Below are 26,135 nucleotides of genomic sequence, written 5' to 3'. Positions count from 1 at the left end.
CCTCTCTCTGGACTTGTTCACCCCATCTGTGCACTGAGTAGTAACTCCTGAAGGCCCTGCACCCCCAGTGGGTGTAGTTCTACGAGTCGCCAGGCTCCCCGGGGGTCACAGGGTTCCGTTTCTGTCCTTTGCTCCATCTGCAGCGTGCCTGCGGCCCGCCCCGGCCCGGCCTGCCTGTCGCAGGACACCGGGTGCTGTTTGCATGTGGCGCCCTTTCCCACTTCCAGCCTGTTCCTGTTTCCTTCTCGGTGCTAACCGGCCTTGCCTTGTCTCTGTCTCCTCTACCTCTGCTCGCGGGTAGCTGACGGTAGGGAAAGTGTCCAGCGGAATAGGGGCTGCAGCCGAAGTCCTGGTCAATCTGTACATGAATGATCACAGACCTAAGGCCCAGGCCACCTCTCCAGACCTGGTAAGAACTCACACCCTCCCCAGCTTCCCCCACAGACTCCGGCCCTGGCCTCCCGGGGAGGGCACCCAGGACCCAGAGAGGAGGGCAGCCCTCTCCAAGGGGCCCCTTCTTGTGGACAGAGGGGCCGGGAATGGCCGGATCAGAGCAGAGGTAGAGGGAGGCTGCGTATCCTTGAAGACAAACCACCTTGGGGGTCGTTTCCCAAGGCCGAGCACCTTCCCTGCTGCCGGGGAGCTCAGCAGAAGGCCCGGCGAGGCCTCCACATGGTCGGACATCCCTTTCTGTCAATGTTTAGTGTCCAAGTAGCCCTTTTGCGTTAGGTTGAGAATTCAGTGGTGGAAAAACATCCCTTTTAATTCTCCCTTTCTCCAAAGGATGGCCACTCACACCATCACCAGAGATTTGAGTTGACAGTCCCTTTTGCTTCCTTTCGGCACATTCCCTAGAATCGCCCAGGGGCACCCCTGCGCTCCCCTCCCCCACCCCCTTGCATTTAGGAGTCCTGCTGGAGCCTGCTGGCTGTGGGGCACAGCCTCTCCCTTTTCTGCAGTTCTCTTGAACAGTTTGTGTGTTTTTTTCTTGAACAGTTTTGATGCCACAACTTTCCCTGCCTGACTTAAGTCGCTGCAGGGGACAAAAGATGTAGAAAACGTTCCTTCAGTGACCACACTCTACACCCGACAGTGCTTAACCCTGGGGCAGGCTCCTGGAGAGGGTGTCACTGGGCAGGCATATCTGTGGAAGATGCCCACACCTAGACCAGGAGACATCACCCCCTCCCGAAACCCGGGCCGCCGGGCTGGGGGACAGGCCACCCCATCCCCAGGCCTGCCTGTGGCCGGCCAGCCTGGTATACAATGGACAGCAGCCCCTGCAGTTTTGGGGGCTGTGTGGGGAGCGTTTCTTCCCACTCACTCTTTGCTGCAGCATCTGCAGTGACGTGAGCAGCAGATAGGAGCCACGACGTCCCCACGATCATGCTGGAGTTTCTAACAGCCGGGGCCTCGCATTCCACAGCTCCTAACACCCTGCTCTTCTCTCTGATGCCCTGTGCCCCCCAGGAAACGACACGAAAGGCCTTTCCCCTGAACCTGGGCGGCAGCGACACCTGTTACTTCTGCAAGAAGCGCGTGTACGTGATGGAGCGGCTGAGCGCCGAGGGCCACTTCTTCCACAGAGAGTGTTTCCGCTGCAGCGTCTGCGCCACCACCCTGCGCCTGGCCGCCTACGCCTTCGACGGCGACGAAGGTAACCGACCGCCTTCCCCCAGGGACAGCACTGCGGGCTCCTGTCCCTCCGGAGGCTCTGGGACACCCAGCAACTCCAGGGGGCTCAGTGTCATCGGGAAAGCTGTTCAGGGAGCCTGGGGGTCCTCTGGACAGAGAGGCCACCGGCAGGGGGCAGGGGCTCCTGGGGGAGAGGCAGCGCCCACACCTGGTGGGCACTGGCCCTGAGGGCACCTGCCGAGTGCCGCCAGCTCTGTGGCGTTTTCTCGTTGGGTCTCACCACCTTCCATCTCCCCTGTGTGGGGGAGACAGGTGCTCAGCAGCACACCGCCCATGTAAGGGTTCAAGAGATGACGGCACATGGGTGGGAGTAGTATTTGTAAAGTATGCATTAGGAAAATAATCACAATAGTAACATCCGTTCTGATGAGGAGCTGGTCAGAGGTCACGGAGGAAGGAATTGCACTCATTGGGACGAGGGGTCATTTTCTAATTTTCAGCCTGGGGTATTTGCGCTGTCAGGTAGGATGAGAGGCAGCGTAGCACCAATGCTGTGACTTTAGACCCTCAAACTCAAGCGCCAGGTTCAAGTCTAGACTGTGGCACGTACTAGCCCTGTAACCTTGGGCCCGTTCCCTGACCTCCTGGTCCCTCAGTTTCCTCCTCTGTAAAATCAGGATAATAATAGTACCTAGCACATGAGGTTGTTGTAAGGGTTAGTGAATTAATCCTCGGGGAGCATTGAGAATAGTGCCTGCTATACTGTGAGTCCTACCAAAATTTTCCCTGTCGTTATCATTATTCCCGTCACTGTTGTCACTGATGTAACAGTGAGCAAAGACGGCTTTTCTGGAAAGCGCCCCAGGTCCTAGGCAGCGGCCGGGGGCCCAGTGTGTGTCTCACCCGGGCTTTTCGTCCTCATCTCCGCTGCCATCTGTTCCCAGCCTTTCCCACCCTGGGGTCCCAGAAAGGAGGAGGAGCTAGAAGGAGCGTTGCTGTCCATTTTGCTGCCTCACCACCGGTCCTGGAAAGAGACTTGGCCTTCGTTTGGTTTGGGGATTAGCTGAGGGGTTCAGCCTCATCCCTCTTCCTGGGCCTCGAATCAGTGCCATTTTAAGACCGGACACAGAAACCCCTTCCCGAGAGGGAGCTGCCCTGGGTTTGTTCCCATGACTGGCGTTGTCTGATCTGGACAGTGGTGTGCACTTGGCTCAGGTCCACTGTGGCTCTGGCTTACAGGGGAAAGCACACAAAAACCTGTGTGTGTGCGTTTCTTTCTACAGGCAAGTTTTTCTGCAAGCCTCATTTCATTCACTGTAAAGCCAATAGTCAGCAGCGGAAGAGACGGGCAGATCTGAAGCAACAAAGAGAGGTACGTTTTGCCCTGAAACAGGGAAGGGCTCTGGATAGGAGGGGGTTTCAGGGGTTCTGCCGCGTTAGGCCAACATCTCTGGCCCTAGAAGGACTGAGACTCATAGATGAGGAAGAGCGCTCTGCGCCCTGCTGTGAAGGTCCCTTTGCCTCAGTCTGTTCAGAAGACCTCTGAGGTGTATCCCCCCGTCCTCCTACCCCCCCCCCCGCCCCCCCCCCCCCACACACACACCCCGTGCCAACTCCCAGGTGCGCGGCTGTGCTGGCCTCTCGGGAGAAGCCCAGAGAGCTTTCCCGTGTGCCAGGGATGGGGCTATCTGCTCAGCCATGCAAAACTTTCCCGTTGTCTCCCCATGGTCGCGGGCCCTGTCTTCTCCCCCCCCCTCCCCCACAGGACCACAGGGTGCGGTTTGTAGGGGTGCCTAGTAGGGGGCCAGTCTTTGCTAGGTTTCCAAGTCCTTTCCCTTGGCCCTGGGATTTCAGCAAGGTGATGAGCTTGTTCTAGTGCTCCCTCTGGCAGCTCTTAGCAAATACCTCCATGGCTTGAGTCATACCACCGCCAGCCCAGAGCCACCATTGACAGCTGTTTTCTGATTACATGTTAATCTAGGCTCAATATAGAAAACATGGACAAATAGATTAGACACATAAAGAAGGAAGGTTAAAGCGCCCATTGCCACTCTATCCTGAGAAAACCCTGATTTTGTGACAAGCATTTCCTCCCAGACTTCTTCCTCTGTGAATGGATGGTAACTGGTCAGAATCCTACCTCAACAGTTTTATCTTTCTTTTCTCGCTAACACTGTATCAAGAACAGTTTCCCATGACATTACAACTCCTTTAAGAGCATAAAATTGGGTGCCTATAAAACATGGTCAATAATTTATTTAATGACTCCCATATTGTTGAATGTTCATGTTGTTTAATATCTTTACCTTATAAATATTTTTATAGTGAGCATCTTCGTACGTGCATACTTATCCATATTTCAAATTATTCACTTAGGGCAGATCATTAGAAATGTGATTGGAGAAATGTGTGTTGTAAAGGATCGTGAGCCCCGTGATCAATTGTCCCCCAGGAAAGATGTGCCCATGTTCAGCCCCCCTGGGTAGTGCATGGACAATGAGATTTGAGGCTGGTTCTGCCAAGTTCTACTATAAGATATAGATATATTACACTGTCTAAGTCTATAAAACTGTTTGTCTCGTAAAGAAGAGAGCACCGGAATCGGTTAGACTTGGTTGCTATAGTAAACTCAAATTTTTTAAAATATATTTTTATTGATTTCAGAGAGGAAAGGAGAGGGAGAGAGATAGATAAGAGATCATTGATCAGCTGCCTCCTGCACGTCCCACACCAAAGATGGAGCCCGCTACCCAGGCATGTGCCCTTGGCCGGAATCCAACCGTGACCTCCTACTTCATAGGTCGAAGCTCAAGTTCTGTTTTTATTGGCTCTCTTGGTCTGCTATGACCTCCTGGTTCATAGGTCGAAGCTCAAGTTCTATTTTTATTGGTCTCTTGGTCTGCTTTGCCAGAGGGGTCCTCTGTGAGCATCATGAACTCACTGCCTCCCTTTGATCTTTCTCAGGAGGAGGGAATGTGGCCGGAGCACGAAGCCCCTCGGCAAGAACCTCCCACGGAAAGCTCTTGTGCAGCCGCTGCCCTGGGCTCCCCAACAGGCAGCCCCCCAGGTATCACCACTTCCTCCTTTAGGAAGGCACTAAGCTGGCCTCTCAGGCTGCCCTGGAGCCTGCTTAACTGGATTCGGGGACTCCTGCGCGCCCTCGGCCAGCATTTCAGGGACAATGCTTACAACTACTGCTTCACCTATGAGCTCCTGAGCCTCGGGCTGCCCCTCCTGTGGGTGTTCTCCGAGGTCCTGGCTTCCATGTACCGGGAGTCCGAGGAGTCCCTGGAGAGCATCCGCGACTGGGTGCTCGGGCACTTCCCTGGCAAGCTCTCCTGACGGCGCTGCCCCAAGGGCCTCCCCGTTTCCAGGGTAGATGGCCACGTGTTTGCAAAAGCCAAAGAGCTGGCCGCCTGCGCCGGCCTTGTCAGGGTGCTGGGGCCAGCGCGACATGAAGGATGTTTTTTATAGATCTGCATTTCTTTTATACCAAAGCGAGCTGTATTTCTAGGTTTACATTTCAATATTTACCTTTTAATAATCCAAGAACAAGCTTTTTTTTTTTTTTTTTACAATGTGTGTTGAGATTTCGAAACACGGGTTTGAAGTTTATAACTGGTATGACAAACCCCTTCCACACCGTCAGTTGTAGTCAGAGTCACTGCCTGCCACGTGAAAGATCTGGACTTTTATGTCAACAAAAGTGAGTGTGCCATCTCCTGACCAGGGCCTCTCGATTTATGTACCCGGGTGCCACTTGTCAAGGGGGAAGAAGGGGGAGGGCAATTTTTTGCAATGTGGAAGCATACTCATTTTAGAAGGAAAGAGTAGGAGAACAGAGTAGAATTACGCGTACAAAGCGCATGGCAGTGTGTAGCTGGCTGTTAGATGTCCTCCCTCTGAGACTGTGTTGCTCCCTTGTTTTGATGTAAAATGGTAGCTTAAAGTTTCCCCCACCTCCCATCCCAAACTACAGCCAAGTGAGAGAGAACCGTGGGGTTTAGCGCAGATTGCTACAAACAAGCATTTTCCCCTCCCACTGCCGAGCACTGCAGCGAAGCCCATTGGCACCTGACCCCGCAGAGCCCCACGAGCCAGCCAACGCCGCTGCTGAAGGGCCTGGACCGGGGGCCCCCCGCCCCCGACCCCCGGGGCTCCCTATCAGGTCCCCAGCCCAGGCTGCCATCTGAGCCAAGGCCTCTCAGGGTCCTTCGTGGTCAGGCTGAGAGAGAATCTGCCCTCTCCTGTCACGTCCTTTGGGACTGAGGGCATCTGTTAGCACCTGAGGGCAATATTTCTGGGCAGCGTGGCCTACCCAGTGAGCACTGCTCGCAGCCATGCTGGCAGCTTAACCACCTGAGCTGGCAGCCCAGCCATGTGCATATTTGGTCAAAGCAATCCGAAACCATTTATTCTTCACACTGTCCTAGGAAAGGAACGCATAAGACCTCCAGAGGAAAGGTCCCTGTGTCTTGACTGGCAGGGAAGGCTGGGAGTGGAAGCTGTTCATTGACTGATGCAAAGAAATATGTCCTATTAGGGGCAAAACCAAGCACTGGGCTACCTGCATTCTTCCCTCTGGGCATCCGGAGGAGGCCTAAGCTGCCCCCACCCCACTCTGCCTGGACATGCACAGCTGCTGGGTCTGGTGGAACAATGGAGAGGCTGACAGAAAGAGGCCTCGGCCCTGCTCAGTGTAGCTAGAGTTGCTGAGCTGGACACATCTCCACGCACTTGTCACCCTAGAGATCTCCTCTAGGCCACATGGGTTTGGAGCCTGGTGAGGGTTTGGAGCCGGAGCTCCTGAGCACTTGGAGATGGCACGTTTCTGCAGGGTGAGGAGGGGGAAGGCATTCCTACAAACACTTCCCTGAAGTCCTTGGGTTAAACAGGGGATGGCAGTGGCCACGCCCGTGGGGATCGACACCTCAGTCCTTGTTGGGCCTGTTCTCAGTCCAATGACTTGCATTGTGTTTTCCCCAAATTGTGCTGGGATTGTACTGTTCAGCATGGCGGGAGGAGCCCTCGAGCCATTGTATGTTTGATTCCAGAAAGTAGGCTGTCCAGGTCCTGGTGTGAACACAGGCTCAGCTGTGTCACTGTCCCCGTCAGCACAGGGCAGGCTGAGGAGCTCTGTGCAGGCTCCAAGAGCCAGTTAGCATCTCTGAGAAGGTCACGAATGGCCCTAAAGGGATGGGTTTGAATTCCTCTGGTGAGACAGGGTGTGCCTGTCAGAAGCCTGAAATGTTTGTATGCTCTGCGACTTTGAACCTTCCTGGTGGGCAGCACCAAACACACAGTGGATCCCAGGCGGGTGCGGGGAGGGGGCGGGGGGGGGGGCTCTAAACCTCCACAATGGGTTCAAGAGCGACTTTGAGACACTGGAGTAAAACCAGGGCCCAGAGGACATCGGGGCCGGGGATGCAGATGCAAACCACACGTGCCCACGGCGGCCGCAAAGGGGCAGCTCACCACCAGGAAGGTTCCCCTGTCCGGAGCGAGCCGCGACGCGTGTGGGGATGTGTCCCGTTTTAAATGATGGCCTTGTTTTCAATTCCCACGTCTCCTCTTGTTGTCGGTTGTTTTCATTTCCCCCCCAAAACTAAATTCTCGTTTCTGTCTCTCTCTTTCCCACCTTGCACTGTGGCCGTCAGTTCCTTTCAGCCTTCCAGTGCTGCACCCACTTCTTGGCTGACCCACTTCTGCTCTGAGGTGACTGGTTTCCTTGCGGATTTTCCGAGAGTGGGACTGACTAACCCCTACGCCGCTTTCCGCACCCGTCCTCCCGCTGCGGTCCTGGTAGTGCTCACTGCAAGTGTCTTGCGTACTAACGACGCCTCGGGTGGCATGGCGGGCCAACGGCGTGGGGTGGTGTTCAGCGCCAAAGCTGGTTCCCATTCCACTGACCGGGGACCCGGCCGCCCGGCCCCGCCAGGTGCATGCCCGCCTGCCGCCATCCCTCTGTGGCTTGCGCGCATGCTTTGCCGGTTGCACTGACAAAGCCAGGCCGCTTACCTTCCTGGGAGGGTTAGCTCTGACTGGGAGACAGTGCTGTAGGGGGGCTCTGTCACCTGTGAAAAGAACACCTCTGTCTAGGAGCCTCTGAAAAAGCTTGTACAGAAACTGGTTCTAATATGAAGATCATGGATGCCATTGATCAAAACCAGAGGCGACTCTTTCTGGAGGGATTAGAGCAGTACTCCCAGCTTCCTCACCACCTCCATCCAGGCTCTGCACTGGGACCACACATCACCGTTTTCCTAGCACGCCCCTTCCCGGCCGTAGCCTACCCCACAGATGTTAAGTTTTGCCGTGGCTCTCCTTACCTCCCGTGGCTCACAAAGCCGCAGAGGAGGCGGAAGCTGCCCCGAGAGCCATCATGTCCCAGGCCAGGGATGGCCTTGAGAAAGGACTCAGTCCAGCCCCAGGCCTGCAGCAGCCAGGTTCAGTGCCCCCCAGGCCTGCTCAAAGCTGCTCTCTCTGCTGACTCATTACCTGGAGCAGCAGGCAAAGTGCCAGGAACCGTAGGCCAGGCCTCAGGTCTCAGGCTGCATGCGGCGTCTGTTCTGCACGCGGCCCAGACACGCTAACCCCGGGCCTGGCTGCCCTGCCCTGCATGCTGCATTCCTCACTGCACCTGTGCAGATCCCAGCCAGTGCGAAGTCATTGCTCTTTCTTATCTTCTCTTGCAGAGTCTCCCTCCCTTTATAGAATGTCAACCAAAGACTGCCCTCCCCTCCCCTCCCAGCCCCCTCGTCAGCTAGCCTCCCCCCTCCCCCCAGCGCATGTTTGTGACCCTCCGTGGTCATTTCCAGTGCCACACCGAACCCTGTATTTTGCACACAGCGAACAATGTTTAGCTTTATTTATGGTATATGATGCTGTAAATGAAAATAAATATGGTTCTTTATAAAGCTCCTTGTTTCCTCTCTTCTTTGCCATGGAAGCTGCTCAAACCTGGAACACAGGCATTAATTTAGGGGGCCGGTCTTCCCTAAACTGCTGGTGGGACTTGCTCGTGTGGTGACGTGGGACTCTCTGGGGCTGTGCTGGGCACTCTGAACGTAAATATTACCCGTGGGTAATATTTGGAAAAAGTCACCCATGCTCCTGGGCCCGGCTTTGGGATCTCCTTCTTGAAAACTCATAGCACTTTTCTGCTCTAGATGCCAGACGTAGCTGGTAAGGGTCCGTGTCACCTCAGCTGTTGGGAGCAGACTGGCTTAGCAGCTGTGGGCACCCACTTCCCCACACATCTGAGCCTCAGACCTGACGGAGCGCTTTACTCAGGGCCCGTGTGCCCACGTAGGTTCCTATAGAACAGAGGCTGCTCTCGGCAGTTTTACGCTGAGTCAGCTCAGCAATGGGTGAAAGGTCAGAAGGAAGGAGCAGACGCTGGTTTAAGGATGGCGGTGAGCATGGCAGGTGTGCTCATCCAGGTGAAGCGCCACCTGTGATCCTAAGACACCTGTCCTGCCCCCGAGGCTCAGTGACTCAGTGACTCAGGCTGCAAGCTCTGCTCACAGGGCCACTCTGAGGACAGCACCACGACAGGCGCTGGTCCGACTCTAGGCTGTCCTTAAAGGAAGGGCTTCGAGTCCCACCTGCCCTCATACGCCTGGTCCCCAGCCTCCTCAGGGTGGGAGGCCTGCCATTGCCAGGCTGCAGGGAGCTGAGCTTCTGACACTGGCGTGAAACTCATCTGTGAATCCATGGCCTGCGTACCTCCCAAGGGGCATTTCTGGGGCCCTGGGCGTCTAGCCCAGCGGCAGATGCCTGAAGCTGCCTTCAGAGCGGCCTGGGGTCGTGACCGAGGTGAGATCCTCTTACCCAGGTGAGATCCTCTGCCCTTCTCTGGAAAGAAAGATGTTAGGGACTGAAGTCAGGAGCTGGGTCGGGAAGTACCTCATTCCTTTAGTCATGTGTCTGTTCGAGTGTTTGTCTCGGCATAGGCGAGGTCCTAGCACCGTGGCAGTGAGCCACACAAAGCCCCTGCCTCTCCCTGGATTGTGTACTGGACTTGATTTGTTTGGTTCATTTGTACCTGCACGCGCATGTTTACTCCACTGACACCGAGCATCTTTGCCGTGCTGGGAACACAGCAGGGCATGACACAGACAGAGGGCCTCACTCTCGTGGAGCAGAGAGTTTGCCTTTGATTTTTTTTAATTTTTTATTATTATTTGATGTTGGGTTAAAGCAACGTTTTCCAAAAGGTGGCAATGGAATACTAGCTCCAAGAGGTGCTTTGTGAATAAAGGGCTCCACAGGCACCAAGTTTGAAAAATGTTTTATACTGGTCGTGCCAGTCCTCCCTCACCTTAGAGATCCACAGGTTTATTAGCACGTTCAGGCCTCTGAGGAGCTCTCTGGTGAAGAAGTTCACTTCACTTCGTTCAGGTGGGCTCTCCCATGCCTACTTAAGGAGTGTTTTCGTTTGGGGGCGTTTTTGTTTTGCATATTACACTTTACATAAGTGTTTAGTAGAGTATTCGTTCTTCCTGAGACATTAGATTAAAGACTTGACATCAAAATAAGTAAAATAAGAGAATTAAATAGACTTGAGTATTGATTAGATCTTGGGGCGGTGACTCTCTAAGCTTTAAAACCATAGACAGAAAAAATTACATAGGAAAAACATGACACAAATCTGGCGATATCCACTTTTAAAACTCAACATCCTATATAATAAAAGGGTAATATGCAAATTGACCCTAACAGTGGACTGACCATGAATGACAGGTCACTATGACACGCACTGACCACCAGGGGGCAGACGCTCAATGCAGGAGTGGCCCCCTGGCAGTCAGTGAGCTTCCACAGGGGGAGCACCACTCAGCCAGAAGCCGGCCCATGCCTGGCCAGCACAGCGGAGGTGGTGGGAACCTCTCCCGCCTCCACAGCAGCGCTAAGGATGTCACACTAATGGGGAGCAGGCCTAAGCCATTAATCAGACATCCCCCGAGAGCTCCAGGGCTGCCAGAGGGATGTCTGACTGCCAGCTTAGGCCCAATCCCCTGGGGCACAGGCCTAAGCTGACAGGTGGACATCCCCTGAGGGGTCCTGGAGTGCTAGAGGCTGAGGGACCCCCCCCCCAAGTGCACGAATTTTCGTGCACCGAGCCTCTAGTATAACAATAAAAATGAAAATCTTTAATAGGCAGTCAGAAGGAGAAAGCATTCTGAGTTAGATGTGATGACAAAGAAGCACATTGCTACGGCACTTAACAAAGTTCATGCAAACCAGGCACCCGGCACAGTTGTCACTGATCAGTTAATATTTGCTGATTAAAAACCCCATGATAAATGGGCAATGGCCATGCAGAGACCACTCACACACAAGCAGGTTAAAAAGCTAATGCTAGAAAGAAAAGGGCATTTAAAAGAATGTGAACAAATTATGCTGTACTCACAGAATTGGTAAAAAAAAAAGTAAAATAGATTGTAAAAGAAAAAAATGTATGGACTTAGTAACTAGCATTGAGTACAAATCCATGGGGCAGTCTTTTCTGGAAAGCAACATGGCAACAATTATTAAGATCCATAAAAGGGCCCTGACCTCTCGGCCCAGGAACCTACCCCAGGGGACTGGTCCTAAAGGAATAACCCAGCCGAAGAAACAGACTTCCATGCAACCAGCATAGTAAGTAGCGCAAGTGGGCCAAGCAGAGTGGGTGGGCTGTTCTCCTTGGTTTCTGTGAACTCATTTGCGTTTCCCACTTTTCCTTTAATCCCTGACATTAGTAAAGGAAGCAGCTGCTTCTCTTCCCGCCCCGGGCCAGCTGTGATTGACAGCGTTCCCTCGCTGCCAGGCACGGGGCCAAGCACTTCATGTGCAGCATCTCGTAAACGCTCCCTCCTCCTGGCAACCTCCAGGCTGGTGCTAATATTCACGAAGTTCGCTGATGCCAGGGAGGTGAACTAGAGCAGGATCTTCAACTGTAAGGGAACAGAGCGTCCCGGGGGCCCCGGCCAGGAGCCAGGAGCCAGGTGCTGCTCCAGGGCAGCCTGGCTCACGGGAACAGCCTGGACTTTGACTTCAGCCCTTGTGCTGACTCAGTGACATGGGGTTTTGTGAAGGCAGCAGCGGTGAGCAGCCTGATGGGGCGTGCAGGGCAGCACAACTCCTCGTGCTGAGTTCCAGATCGCATTTCCCTGGTTTTGTGCAGCAGGCAATGTCCTGAGGGAGGCTTTCTGCAGGTGTTGTAATCAGCAGGGGCTGGAAGCACCCGACGGGGCATCGGGTGGGGGGACTAAATAGAGGTCCCAACACACACTGGAGACAGCATCCGCTTTTCTCTAGTTTTCTGGTCTCCCAACCTCCCTTCAGACACCCAGCCTCAGCTCCGGAGCCCCATCCCTCCCGCCAGCTGCCAGCAGGAGTTTTAGTTTTGCGATGGCCTCAGCTCGATATGGTCTGGCCCCTGTACCTCGGACCAGCTCTCCTCCTGCTCTCTCACACGTGTAGTCCCACTGGACTCCTCTCTGTCTTAGAGCCTCTGTACTGTCTGTTCCCTCTGCCAGGAACGCCCTTCCCAGCATCCATATGGCGGGTCCTGCCCATTAGTCAAATCTTTGTTCCCATATCTCCCTCCCAGTGAAAGCTGCCTTTAACACGGCTCCCCGCACCCTGGGCTCCTGGCCCGCCTTTCCTGATGAGGCAGCTTTTCCATAGCTCTATCACCTCCGACCCATTATGTAATTCACTTATTGATTGTGTGTATTGTTTGTTTATTTTTCCCCCTTGCTAGAACGTAAGCTCCGTAAGGGCTGGGATTTTTGTTTCTTTGAGCCACTCATAACCCCGACAGGTGGCACAGTGCTTGGCACATAGGGGCCCCCGATGGATATTTGTAGGGTTAATAAAGGAATGGCAGGCCTGCCTCCTGGCCTGGACCTCAGACTGGGCACCTGCAGCGGGAGGTCTTGTTGGCGCTGGTTCACAGCTCGGGAGGAAGGGCCTGGAGATAATCGTGACATTGCCTGTCTGCCACCTCTGGGGAGTGTCTTTGATTGATTGGGAGAAGGGGGCTTTGATTTTGCTTCTATTTCGCCTTCTAAGGGGCATGAGCTTGTTTCCTAATCTGTAAAATGGGGAAATAGCGATACACAGGAGAACATGCCTTCCTGGGCTCAGGGAGAGTGGCAGGGTCCTGTAGTTGGGTAGAAACAGGAACAATTTCACCAGCAGAACTGGGACAAGGGCCCTCACCCTGACTCTGCAGCTGGGCCCCGGGACCCAGCTGGGAGTGATGTGCGCAGACAGATGTTCCCCGGGACACCGCCCGGCTCTGCCTCTGCAGTCTCTCTTTCACCAGGAGCAGGCGTCCGGCCAGAGCACTGAGCGGAGACGGAGGTGCTCGGCTCTGAGCAGGCCTGCTTCCTCGGGGAGGCCCGGGAGCTGCTGGGTTGTTCTCAGCCTCCACCCCACCTGCCTCCTTCCCTGGCAGCCCCCCGCCCTACAGTAGCCCTGGATTCTCCCTGTGACTGTGACAAAGAGCAGCCAGGCCTGGGGCAGGCGGCACAGGGGAGCAGACTCCAGTCCCCCATCCCTCACCTGGGGCTACTCCGTGTCCCAGCAGTGGTCCTGGCTGAGTTACTCTCTGGACTGGGCGTTCTTCCACTCACGGGATGAAGGTGACAGTCCTGTTCTTTCAGGTTGCCAGGATGTGGGGGTGATGGGCGTAGAGCGTTGACAGGCACATGGGCTCCGGGTGATGACTCGCGTTGCTGTGTCATTGCCGTTAGGTGACCTCTGTCCCAGCACCAGTGCCCCGGAACCTGCACTCCTGCTGTGTGCGTGTGGACAGGGCCCCAGGAGTGAAAAGAGGGGTCTGGAAGTAATGCTTGAGGAGCGGCACTGAACCCCAGAGACCCGCTGGGGACCAGGCTGGGGGAGGGGCAGAAGGAGGGGAAGGGTGTGTCCCCCTTTGGGGCCTTTTGCCTGGGCAAGGTGGTGCTTAGAGGAGGCACCAGCTTCTTGTCCACAGTCTCCGCCTCCCAGCGCCCACCCCCAACCCTCCACTGGCGTCCGGGCTCTGCTGTGAGAGAGGCTGTCCATGTCCCCATCCGTCCAGCAGCCCAGGAAGCCACTGTGAGTCCTCACTCTGTTGGACCTTCAGCCCTGCTGGCAAAGTCAAAGCACCCTGGAGCAGGAAGGAGAGAAGCAGATGCGTGGGCTGCTCCGCTCAGGGTTGGCTGGGGCCATGGGTCTGGTGCCTCTGCAGCCTGGCCAGGGTGCCTCTGCCTGCCGCCGCCCACCCCGCCAGGCTGTTCTCCACCCCTCACTCTCCTCCTCTCCAGCTGCACATTCTCAGCCTGGAGGACCCCTTGCTGGTCTCTCTCCTCCTCAGGGGTCTGCAGCCCAACTTCGCATCTTTCTATGATGCAAACCTGACCCGGTCAGTCCCATCCTCCGGGTCTGCAGTGGCTGCCCTTAGAGTCACAGGCTCCTCGCCCTGCCATTCAAGGCCTGCTTTGGTTGATGGCAGTGCCATTGTTTCCCACTGGCTTCTCTGGCAGCCTGCCCTCCAGCCGCATGGACTCACGGTCTGTCCCCTGGGAAGGCAGTGCTTCCCAGGTAGTAGCTTTGCTCACAGAAGCCCGCCCCTGCAGCGCCCCTCTCTCCCCCTGTATGTGCCGAGCCCTTCCAGCCCCCAGCCTTGAGGAAAGGGTGCCTCCCACACAGGCTCCCCTGCATGGAAGCCAGGTCTCCCTGCCCTCCCGCCTTGTCTCGGCTCCACGCTTAGGCGGTCTACTGACAATGTGAGCACAGAGCGTTGCGAACATGCCTCTCTCCCCCGTGAAACAGGAAGAGAGCCTGGAAGGCAGAGGCCATGGCTGCTTTATCTCCAGCTCTCCACCGTGGGCCTGGCTCTAGAAGTATCTGTACCTGCAGCTCACAGGCACACGTGCCTGCACGCGGATGTAAGCCAGGCACAGCGTCGGGTCTCTGCTGCAGTAATTCTGCGTCACAAGCTTCCACACTCCCAGTGCCTGTAGCATCTCTTTCTCTTGCCCGTGGGCCTGGGGGCTGGGTGGGGGTGGGGGGGGGGGGCGGGGGGGGGGCGGGGGCTGGCTGCGTGGCTCTGCTTCAGGCTGCAGGTCTAGGGGTGGCCTGGAATTGGCCAGGCTCCAGGCCACAGGTTGGCTCCAGGTCTGTGTCGTGTGCCTGCAATTGGAGACCAAGGTGTCCGGGCCAGTGGTTACCTGGAACAAGCTCTTCTTATGGCAGATGAGCAGGAGTGAGGTGTAAGCAGGCAGTATTTAAAACACAAGGCTGTTTAAAGCCACCAGTCACATTGCATCGCCTAACTTCCACTGGTCAAAGCAAGCCTCCTGGTCAACCGGGCAGGGAGGCCCACCCACCTACTCTAGTGAGACACACTGCAAGGTCACAGGACAAAGCACAGCTCTGTTGCAGGGAGGGAGGGGAGAACCAGGCACACATCAGCCCTGCCAGCGGCCTGCCCAGCCTCTGCAGGGGGAGCAGGTGCCTGCAGGGCTGTCCGTGCCTCTGTCTCTCTAGACCCTCTTCTCTCCGCAGATGAGCCAACCTCCCCCAAGAAGCCCAAGAGTGTCCCGGAGCCGGAGCCTGCTGATGTGGAAGGCGAAGCCACCTGTGCCCTGCCCTCCGAGTGGACCTCCGTGAGGATCAGCCCCGGGGAGGGCGTGGCTGGGCAGGACGTGCTGGCTGTGCGTGTCCTGGTCACCAGCGACGACGACAGCAGGTATGCTCAGGCGGCTGCAGGATGAGGGCAGGATGGGTCGGGAGTTGGAACGTATTCAGAAGCTGGTCTCCTCTCTGTTTACATGCAGTTTGACCTCTCTGTGCCTGCATGTTTTCATCTGTAAAATGGGGACAATCATAGCACCTGTCTCATAGGGAGTTGTCAGATCAAAGAATTAATAGGTAAATTACGTAGAACAGCTCAAGCTAGCTTAAGTGACAAAGGCAACTACGTTGGTTCATCTGCTGGAGCAGGCACGGTTGGAGCCAGGGACTCCAAGAGCTGCTCTGTACATTGGATTACAGCATCCACAGAGAGGCCATCTCCCCGGGTGGGCCTCCTGGCTAGGCAGGCCTCCAGGGGGCACCACCCACATCACATGCCCACCTCTGGGCTAACTGGTGAACAGGACTGGGAGGCCATGACCGGTGGGCTTGTGCAGCCTGGCGGGTAGACAGTCTACCAAAGCCCGCAGATGGACGAGGGGCAGTGCCCCAATGAGAAGAAGCCACTGGGTGTCTCTATAGACAGTAAATGCATATATTTACTAACATGTCCCTGCCCAAGGGGTTGCACTTTCTCACCCTGAGACCTGCCTGGGCTATCCTCCATCTGAGGACACCTGGTTCCCCTCCTCTGCCATGTGACTTCCTGCTGGTCCTGTGAGAACCAGGTTCAATACTGCCACTCCCCACCCCAGGCAGTCTTTCTCATCACCCAACCATTCCCAGGGGAGCAAGCAGTTCAAGTCTGAAGGTTTAGGATAAACTCATTTTGCCCAGAGAGCTTAGCAGCCATGCCCAGGATGGGTGAGGGTGAGGGGACCAGCTTCCAAGCCAGTACGTCATTGCACGTTGGCTGGGCTAATTCTCTTGCTGGGACCCACACCTGTGCCTGTGTTCACTGCTAAGGCTGCCATGGAGCAGCACAGCCTGGGTAGCTCAAATGACCGAGATTTACTCTCTCCGTCCCAGAGGCTGGGGGTCTGAGGTCCAGGTGTTGGCAGGGTTGCTCCTTCTGAGGGTGTGGGAAGGATCCAGGCTCCTCTCCTTAGTTTATATGCGGATGATGATCCTGCTCTGGGGACATTTTCCTACTGTGCCTGTCTGGGTCCTAATGTCCTCCTCTTGTAAAGGACACCAGTCCCATTGAATTAAGACCCAGCCTAATGGCCTCATTTTAACTTAATTACCTGTTTAAAGACCCTTCCTCTGAATGCAGTCACGTTCTGAGGTGCTAGGGGTTAGGACGTAATATGAATTTTGGGGAGCACAGTTTAGCCCATAACAAAGTCTGAGGCTGGAGGCAGTGGTGGGCAGGATGCAGTGTGGGTTTGGGGGTGACTGGCAGGCTCCCCGATCACCCGCTCTCTCTCCTCTCCCCCAGCTCTGATGCGGAGTTGAACTGCAGCAGCCGCAGCAGCGAGGCCTCCAGCACGGAGCCCTGTGAGGAGAGACCCCAGCAGCCGGACCGCGCACCCCTGCGGGAGCCCCTCAGCCACCACAGCTCCCTGAGGGAGCGCCTGAGCAGGGCGGCCTCTGCACAGGACCCCGAGGAGCCCAGAGCTCTGCACGGTGAGCAGAGAGCCTGCCTGCCCGGGACAGGTTTGCTGGGTCCTGGGACAGGGGGAAGGAGCAGAGAGCCCCATGCCAGTTTCACCTGCGGAGGACCCTGTGACAGGAGATGCGACCCGCAGGCTCAGAGGCAGTGGGGCTGGGACTTGAGGGGGGCTGGGTGCACGTGCAGGTGACCCAGGCCCACCTCCTTCGTCGTGGGAATCTCAATAGGAAGGGGCAGGGGCCCAGCTGTCTTTGTGTGTCACAGGCAGGCAGAGATGGGAGGCCCCGGGCCCTCCTGCCTGCAGTAGTCTCCTTCTGCCTCCTGTGCCTCTCCTCAGGGGGCTCCGCCGAGGAAGAGGGGTGGCCCCGCTGCTGTTGGACCCCATGCAGTCCCAGGTAGCACGGCCTCCCTCGGCTACTTGGCAGCACAGGGCCAGGGCCATGCTGGGGCTTGTGGCATGTAGCAAAACAGCCTACATAAGAATAGAGGCACTTCCCCCGAGTGCCTGGAAGGCAGGGGTTCCCCATACACAGCCCCACTCATCCTCAGATGGCCCTGGAGGTGATATGAAGCCCAGTGAACAGGTGAGTAGAGGGCCTGACTGCCTCCTGGACTTCAGCTAGTGAGCGGTGCAGCCCAACGTTGGGCGCCTCTACACCCTAAGAAGAAGGTGTCCTTAGACGCCCAGCTTGTTGCAGTAAAGGTGGCCTGGAATGAGTGGTTTGATTCCGCCAACAGCAAAGGGAATCCTCTGGGTGGAAAGAACAGGCGAATAGAAACTTGCTACCCGGGACCAATGGCCTTGGCGGCCCTGGGAGAGCAGGAGCTCCATTTGCCTTGCCCTGCTCTCTGGTGGCTGCGAGCGGAATTGCACCGGAACCTAGAAATACTCTCCTAGGGGATGGTTTCCCGGGAACCACCATGAAAGTGATGGATCAGAAAGACCCAGGCCGAGGCCACAATCCCGGAAGCTCTGAGGTTTCCCTCCCATGTGAGCCTGTTTCTAAAAAAGACACATGTGCTAAGAACCAGTTGTGGTGCTGTCCAGAAAGGCTTAGCCCCTGCTGAGCAACGAGTGCTGCGCTCTGCCCAGCTGGGTGCAGCCTGCCTCTGTCTGGGTACTGCCTGGCCTAGGTCGGCCCCTGGTCTCCCTGGGCTCCAGCCTCCTCATCAATAAATACAAAGCCTGCCCTAGCTGGTTTTGCTCAGTGGGTAGAGCATCGGCCTGCAGACTGAAAGGTCCCAGGTTCGATTCCTGCCAAGGGTACATGCCCGGGTTGCGGGCTCAATCCCCAGTAGGGAGCGTGCAGGAGGCAGTCGATCCATGATGACCTCTCATCACTGATGTTTCTATCTCTCTCTCCCTCTCCCTTCCTCTCTGAAATCAACTAAAAAATATATATTAAGAAAAAATTTACATGGACATGGGAACTACAAGAATTTCCCTCTTCCTTAAAAAAAAAAAAAAAAATGAAGCCTGCTTGCTTCTCCCTCTTTCCCTCCAGTTCTCTCTCTCCTCAGTTACCAGGGGATTTTAGGCAACTTACCGGAAAGATGTGACACAAGATTGTCTGTTTATATACACGCGAGATAAAGCCGCAAGATCAGGGTTAACAGAACCAGATGAGGGGGTCAAGACCCCAGAGAGGAAGGTCATGGTCCTAAACAGTTGCTCTCGTGGAATCATAAATTTGATTCTGAATTTCCTGGCTGCCTGAGTTAAGAAGGAAATAGATAATTTTTGTTCTCATTGTTCATGAGGGGAAAAAATATATTGGTTTGCAGCAGCAGCGGGTCTCGGAGCAGGTCCCGCTTTCTCTAATGCTTCACCCTTCAGACATTGTCCAGCTCATGTCAAATAGATGCTACCGGGAGATGCATCAGGTCACGCCTGGAGCAATGGCTCTGCAAAACATGCAGCCAGTTTTCCCGAGGCTGTTTCCCTCCGCCTCCCTGGCTGGCAGGCGAGGGCAGGGCTCGCAGGGGCGGTTCTCCCAGGGGAGTCGTTGAGAACAAGGTAGTGTGGCCGAAGCATTTTGTTTCTGACAGTCCAGTTTAATTCCAGGAGAAAGTGTAGAACAGACAGAGACGTGGCCAGACTGCATGACTTGCGAGCAATCTTCTGTCGATTTCGTCTTCATCCATCCTGGTTTTGATCGTCGCTGGGCAAACCACATTGGCATGTGATTTGTGTTGCTGGTTGTGGTGAGCCCATCGCGTTTCCAGATATTGCAGCGTTGACATCGTGTGGTGGGTGTTGAAGGAGCTTTATTAATCCCACTCTCACCTGGACATATGGTTCGGAGGTGAGCCAGGGAAACGCTGGACAAGACCAGGCGGAGCTTTAAAAAGAACCCCGGGGTATATGCCACACTGCTCATGGCGGCATTATTCACAGCCGCCAAAAGGGAGACGCGGGCCCACTGCCCATCCGCAGGTGAATGGAGAAACCAAGTGTGCTATAGCCACACCATGAAATGTCACTCAGCCTGAGTACCATGCGACAACATGAAGGAATATTGAAGTCATTACACTCAGTGAAATAAGCCAGACACAGAAAGACAAGCATTGCACGAGTTATACTTCTATCAGGTGCCAAGACAAGCCAAATTCATAGACAGAAAGGAGAATGGTGCCTGCCAGGGGCCGGGAAGCGGCTGGGGGGGAACTGTTGTTTTTAATGCTAAAAGGCTGCAGTTTGGGACGAGGAACAAGTTCTGGAGGTGGATGGTGGGGACGGCGGCACAACAGTATGCATGTCCCTAATGCCACTGAACTCTACCCTTAAAAATGACAAAAACGGCAGACAGTGTATCCAGATGATTGTCATTGTTCATCTACAAACGCAAAACATAATCCTTTTAAAGTACCTTGGCAGGGTATGGAGGGTAACTATTCTGTAATAGCTTGATGATCCTGATGATTTTTTAAAAAGATAAAGTTGGATGTTCCATGTTACTGTCACAAAATTAAGATCAGTATTTAAAAGAGGAAAAGTATTAAAATATGAAGGATGAAAAGTGGCAAACATGGTTGTTTTATGTGGTAGACGCTTTACCTCACATCTGGACGCCCTCAGCTCCCCTGGGAACCTGCTGCCTCCTCGGGGCTCTGGCCTGGTGCACGCGCCAGAGGACGGTTTGAAAGGGAGCTTGAGCCCCGCGTTACTGAGGCTGCGGAAAACGCTCAGTGCCCTTCCCCTCATGCACCGGGCGTCGTCGTTCTCACAAACCTGGTTTCAAAGGCACCTTTCTGGCCTCCCACCTCCAGAGGCTGAGGTTCAGTGGGTCTAGAGTGGGGCCCAGTGTCTGCGTTTTATGTCAGCGCCCCAGATGCTCCCGCGCGGGAGGGCCGAGCCCGACACAGAGCCACTGAGCCAGCCGGCCCGACGCCTCTGTTTCTTGAGCGGTTTCTCCGTGAGCTGACTGAGGTTGACGGTGGCCAGCAGGACGTGGCTGTGCCAGAGGCCTGCTCGCTCCTTGTGCGAGACTCCCAGCCTGGGAAACGCTGACCTGCACTTGGTGCGAGGAAGTGGGCCCAGGCTGCAGGCAGGCTGCTCATCCTACAACCGGGAGGTGGGGAGACTGCACCCCGCGCCTGTCCACACAGCCCCCCTCAAACCCACGGGCAGGGTGTGAAAACAGGCCTGTGGGATGGGGGCCCGCCATTCAGGGGAGCAGGCTCACAGGGTCTCCACGTGGAGTGAGGGCGGGAGGGTGCCCAGGATCGGAGGGCTGTTCCGAGGGAAGGAAGCCCCCAGGCAGCGGCTGACACCTGTGCAGCCCGGCTGGTGCGCGTCCACACCCAGCTCAGCACTGGCAGGAAGTGAGGGTGGAACCCAGGACTTCCTACACAGAGAGGGCCGTGCCCGCCGGGCCTTGGGCTCAGGGAGGCCCGCATTCAAGCCTTCCTCACGCTCAGTCACACTCCTCACATACCCCCATCACTCCCACGGCCCTTCTTCCATGCCTCCTGGTCCCAGCTGTGTGTGCATTCGGCAGGCATCACCCCATTCTTTCTGTCAAGGCTGTGATGGAACCGCCTCAGGGACTGGAGGCCACATCTGTGGCCCATGTGCGATTTCTCTTCCGCAGGTGACGTTCACTGAGCTCAGCTAATCCTCAAGGCCCACTGGGCAGAGGGTCCTCAGGGCACAGTCCACAGCCTCCCGAAGCGTTTCCGTTGGAACCCAGGCCAAGAGGGTGTTCAGGGCGGTGGGTTGCCAGAGGATCAGTTAGAACTGGCTCCCAGAGGGTCCGCAGGGCTCTGCGGGGCAGGGGAGCGGACAGAGCTCCTGCAGCTTCCAGGCTGCATCGCAGCGCGCGCGCGGGCCACTGATGTGAGACTTCGGCTCTGACGAGCTGCTCTGCTAAAAACAAATGCGCACGTGTGTGTGTATACGGGCATGCATGTATCTGTGCATACATGTAGGCATGTAAACATGTACACATAGGTATGCTCATTAACGAGGGCCATTTGGAATGATGGCTCACAATCGGAGGCATTTTCTAAAAGGCGGCAGGACCTGTCCCATGGCAGAGTCTCCATAAGTATCTGGTGAATGAATGAATGAGAAACCGGAGGCGTGTGCTGGGACAGGAGGGCGCAGTCAGAGGGAAGGAAGGGGCTCAGTCAGTTATGGTCATCAGCCAATTCACTTTCGGTAAATGGACCATAGGAGAACCCCCCCCCTTTATGAACATGTTTAACAGACTCTTCCTCCCTTCCCACCTTCCCTGCCTTTCTTTGTTCCATTACAGCTCTGCAGCGGGCCAACAGCCTCCAGTCCCCAACTCTCAGCAGATACCAGAGCTGGAGAAGAAAGTGCCAGCCAAGTGAGTCACAGGCTCTCTGGGGCTGGGTGGGGGTGGGGTGGGGGCGAGAATTCTCTGACTAATTCTCAGGGGCAGCTGTCCTCATTCCTTGCACAACCTCTGACCTGGCCTCCTGGATGTGAGCGGCAAGGAAAGAAATAGAAGGTTGACCCTATTTCCACTGCTGACCCGAGGAAGCATTCCCTGAGGGATTTGGGACCCCCTTTCCCCTTGGCTCCCCAGTCCAGAGTCATCGAGCCTGAGGACTCAGTGACACGTGGAAGGGGCCTTATCGCCTCAGCTCCAAACTTTTTGAAACAGCGACGAGGATACTGGGGCCCTGGAGTTGGGCTGGGGGCATCAGCTGAAGTTCTTGCAGTCAGGGGCAACGCAGTGAGGGAAGCCAGGCGTGCACACATGCCCTGTCCTTTTTCTGAGCAGCCTGTGGGCCTCACATCCCAGGGAAGAGCAGGGTGGGTGAGGACCAGGGCCTGTGGTGGATGCCAAGGCAGCGGGCTCCCACTAGGGGGCGCAGGGACCACACACAATTGCAGGGCATCCCAGGGCTGCAGCTATTACAGAACTGGGATTCCCTCTCCTAGACTGAGAGAGGGGCAGGAACTCTTCTGATTCCAAGTTCATCGCCGCTTTCCACCTCTTCCTGCCCCGACACACCCTCTCTGGGTCTTGCTCTAGGAGAGATGGACCCTGGAAAGCCTTGGGTAAGACAAGGTTTTCTTTTTTTTCTTTTTTAAATATATTTTATTGATTTTTCACAGAGAGGAAGGGAGAGAGATAGAAAGTTAGAAACATCGATGAGAGAGAAACATCGATCAGCTGCCTCCTGCACATCTCCCACTGGGGATGTGCCCGCAACCCAGGTACATGCCCTTGACCGGAATCGAACCTGGGACCCTTCAGTCCGCAGGCCAACGCTCTATCCACTGAGTCAAACCGGTTTCGGCAAGACAAGATTTTCAAAAAAAAAAAAGAAACGTCATTGTAGTTGGAACACAGTGCTCGTTTTGTTGACTCCTTCCTTTTGAGTCAGTGGCGACTCCTGGCCAGTGAGTCATTCTCCCGGCAGCCCCCGGCCCTGCAGCCTCTCCCTCGGGTCAGGCTGGGACATGGGTGCCACTGGAGCTGGGTCAGGGCTGCACACCTGGGCAGGGCACTTCACCTGGGACAACCCAAAATAACTCTTGAATCAACCCACAGCCCCAGGCAGTGAGAACAAGGGGAAGGAGCCAGTTAATGTTTACGGAAGACCTGGGCCAGGCCTTTCCCACAAGTCATGGCATTTACTCCCCCACCACAACCCGTCTCTGTCGTGGGACTTCTGCTTCCATGGCCGGGTCCCTTTGGGTGAAGATTCCATCCCAGTCATCCCATCAGCTGTACTGAGTGCCTCCAGTGAAGGGGATTATCCTTGCCCTCAAGAAGTTCCCAGTCTGGCCTGAGAGCTGGGAGTCTGGTGGGGGCCCTCCCAGCAGGGCCAGGCTGCTGGAGGAGACACAGCCTGGAGACCCCAGTCCTGTCTTTAGTGATCCCAGAAATAACAGGTATAGGTAGCTGATTTGAGAGCAGGCCTGGAGTTCAAACCATTTCTATGGGTGCCTATCATGAACCTGGCCCAAAGAAGGCACCAAGTCCTTCCTTGCTGAATGAATGAACGAACGAACCAACCAACCAACTTCTGGACAAACTTATGAATGAAGAGTGAACAAATGAATGACCAAACCAGGGAACAAGCAGGCTGGGCCCAGGGCAGGAACAGATGAAGCACATGGTTTAGGCCTGTTCAGGCTGCCACGCCTAGAGGGCGCTCCAAGGCTTTGGGAGGATTTGAGCCACGCCTGAGTTCAACATTCTGGGAAGCTGCCCCCTGCGGTCCCAGTCTTTTTAAAAATCCCCAGAGCTAAAAGCCACTCGAGCTATCTTTTTGGTCATTTTCATTTTGCCCAAGAGGAAACACCAATGGGCAAGGCTGGTGCTATAGTAGGAGCAGAATATGGGGCACCACCTCCTCTGTCCACTCACTGCCCCGAAAAGGCTGGTTCTGTGTGATTGCCCTCAGCACCGCCCCCCACCCCCTGCTGGCCATGCTCACAAGAATGACCACTGGGATCAAGGGGAAAGGTCACCAATGCCAGAGGGCCCAGAGGAGAGGCCCTGGTCCAGATGGGATGTGGGGCTGTAACACAGGCTCATCGACCCCCTTTGCAAGGGGCCTGCACAGGGCAGGGCAGCCCGGCCTGGGCCATGCCAGGTGTTAATGAGTTGAGGAGGAGGAGTTGTGGGGTCCATGAGGGTGTGCAGCCCCCTCTGGGAAGGGTTAGCGTTCGGTGGTGTTTTTATTGGACACCACCCATGTGCATGGGGAGAGGGATGGAATTCCTAGTTCTGTGTGATTTTTGCATCCTGCACTAGGCATCTCTTTTTATCTCGTTTTATTCCTTCAGCCTCCCCTGACGCAGCAGTAGATTTCTTGAGGAAACTGGGGGTTAAGAGACTTGCTCAATGTCCAGCAGCTGGTGTGGATGTAAAGGAGGTGGGGTTCCAGGCTCCCCTTTACCATTGTCTGAGGGAACCCAAAGACATCAGCCACCTGGGGCGGTGTATTCCCTGTCACCTTCAGCTCTGCTCTGGCCTCACCTTCCTCTCCCGCACAGCAACCCCCACCCCCCAAGCAGCAGCTGGAATGGCGGGTGCTCTGTTCACCCCACCTCGTCCAGCCCTCCCCACGTTCTCCTGCAGACAGAGCGTGAGGGACGTGTGTGCAGCGAGAGTCCCCACTAGCGGGGATGAGGGTGGGGATTAGAGGAAGGAAAAAGAGAGGAAGCAGCTCCCAGGTCATGACCTTGTGAACCCCAAGGCCTTCCTGGCCACCAAGCCCAGGTGCCGCTGGCTCTGTGTCAGAAGGTCCCAGGAGAGCTCCCCGGGGGCACACAAAGGCAGTGTGTTAGCCCAGGGGACTTTGAGTCAGAAGGTGGCAGAGAGAGGAGAATGAGGGGGCGAGGAAGAGGAGGAGAAGGAATTTGGCAGGAATTTGGCAAGCTGGGCCCAGGAAACAAGGCAACAACTGACTCACAACTTTTGCCTTTTTAGGCTCGAACCATCTAACTGTGGGCTGGGATGGAGGTCCGCGGGCTGAGATGGGGGTTGGGTAAGAGGCCAGCGGCCTCCCCGCGGCAGCTCCTGGCAGCTCCTTCCCGCCACCTCCGCTCTGTTCCCCTGGGTTACCTTCCCCCTGACGCGTTCTGGAGGCTTCCCTCTGGGAACTCGCTGCCCATGCGTGTGTGCGGGCTACCTTCTCCTCACCCGGCCTGGGATGCGGCTGACGGACTTGCAGTTGCGTGTGGGGAGAGCAGGAGGGAACGCTGGACCCCGTGTGGGCCGCTGTGGAAACGGTCTCAAAGGAATGCTGCCTCGCTCAGGGCTTGGGTTCGGCCGGGTCTGGGTGGGTCCCAAAGGAGGAGCCTCTTCCCCAAAACTTTGGAGAAGCCGAGGCCGGAGGATTGTGTGAGTTAGGAAGTGAGCTGAAATCTAAGGCTGGACACCGGAGGGTCAGCAGGAGCCGGCAGGAGTGGGGAGTGAGACAGCGGTCCTCGGAGGGTCTGAGGGGGAGCTGGCCCGGCCCACAGGTCAGACGCTAAGTGGGCAAGTCAGAAACAGAACGGATTTCCTGAGCCCCTTTGAGGGCATATTACTGAGATGGCTCAATATGGAAACAAAATGCTCGTCGTTTTAGATTTCAGGTTCCTAGGGCGTGTGTGTGTGTGTGTGTGCGCGCGTGTGAGTTTGGGTGTGTGCGTGTGTGTGTGATTGTGTGCGTGTGAGTGCGTGTGAGTGTGGGTGTGAGTGTATGTGCGTGTGTGGGTGAGTGCATGCGTGTGTGAGTGCGTGTGCGTATGTGTGAGTGTGAGTGTGTGTGCACGTGTGTGTGAGGGTGTGTGTGTGAGTATGTGGGTGTGTGTGTGTGTGTGCGTGTGAGCATGTGTGCACTCATGAGAGATGGCGAGAGAGAACGGGATTGACCTCACAGACCACAACTGTCAAGATTCTGCTGTCACTGTCCTAATTGACTTCAGCTCCCACAGTCAGAGTGGGGCTGGGCCTCGGCCGCACCTTCCTCATGTTGCTCGGAGCGCGTCCCCTGCAAGGATCGTCCCTGACCAGCAGGAGCTTGGCACGAGCCTCACTCCATGTGCTTCCAATGAGCTGATGCTCACGATAACCTCCCTCCCCGTGTTCTCTTAAAACCTCGGGCCGACCGTGGCCTCCGCGGGCCGCTGGCGCACAGGGAGCGGAAGAGCGGCTGCGTTAGCCGTGGCGCCTGCCCCGTCTGTGCCGGCTGACGGTCCGCAGCGCGTGGGCAGAGGCCTCGGGCAGGT

At 55.9% G+C, this 26,135-nt stretch overlaps 1 protein-coding gene across 2 annotated transcripts in view; it reads left to right on the top strand.

The window, feature by feature from the left end:
• The window catches only part of MICAL2 (microtubule associated monooxygenase, calponin and LIM domain containing 2), a gene marked incomplete at its 3' end in the record, with an annotated part of 205,588 nt that overhangs the window by 132,862 nt on the left and 46,591 nt on the right, over positions 1-26,135 (top strand). Inside the window, exons 22-28 of one of the 2 annotated variants that reach the window (XM_081098896.1) lie at positions 302-409; positions 1,471-1,657; positions 2,919-3,007; positions 4,600-4,702; positions 15,184-15,367; positions 16,754-16,941; positions 21,688-21,762. In XM_081098896.1, coding sequence (XP_080955022.1) covers positions 302-409; positions 1,471-1,657; positions 2,919-3,007; positions 4,600-4,702; positions 15,184-15,367; positions 16,754-16,941; positions 21,688-21,762 — 934 coding nt within the window. Of the gene's footprint in view, positions 1-301; positions 410-1,470; positions 1,658-2,918; positions 3,008-4,599; positions 4,703-7,292; positions 7,351-8,330; positions 8,555-15,183; positions 15,368-16,753; positions 16,942-21,687; positions 21,763-26,135 lie in introns of those variants that run through there. The other variant, XM_081098895.1, reaches the window with a different exon arrangement.

The sequence above is a fragment of the Myotis nattereri genome (genome assembly GCF_964212035.1).
Source record: "Myotis nattereri genome assembly, chromosome: 9".
In the NCBI taxonomy this organism is placed as follows: Eukaryota; Metazoa; Chordata; class Mammalia; order Chiroptera; family Vespertilionidae; genus Myotis; species Myotis nattereri.
Note: the sequence above shows the minus strand (reverse complement) of the source record. Positions and strands in the feature narration are given on the sequence as shown.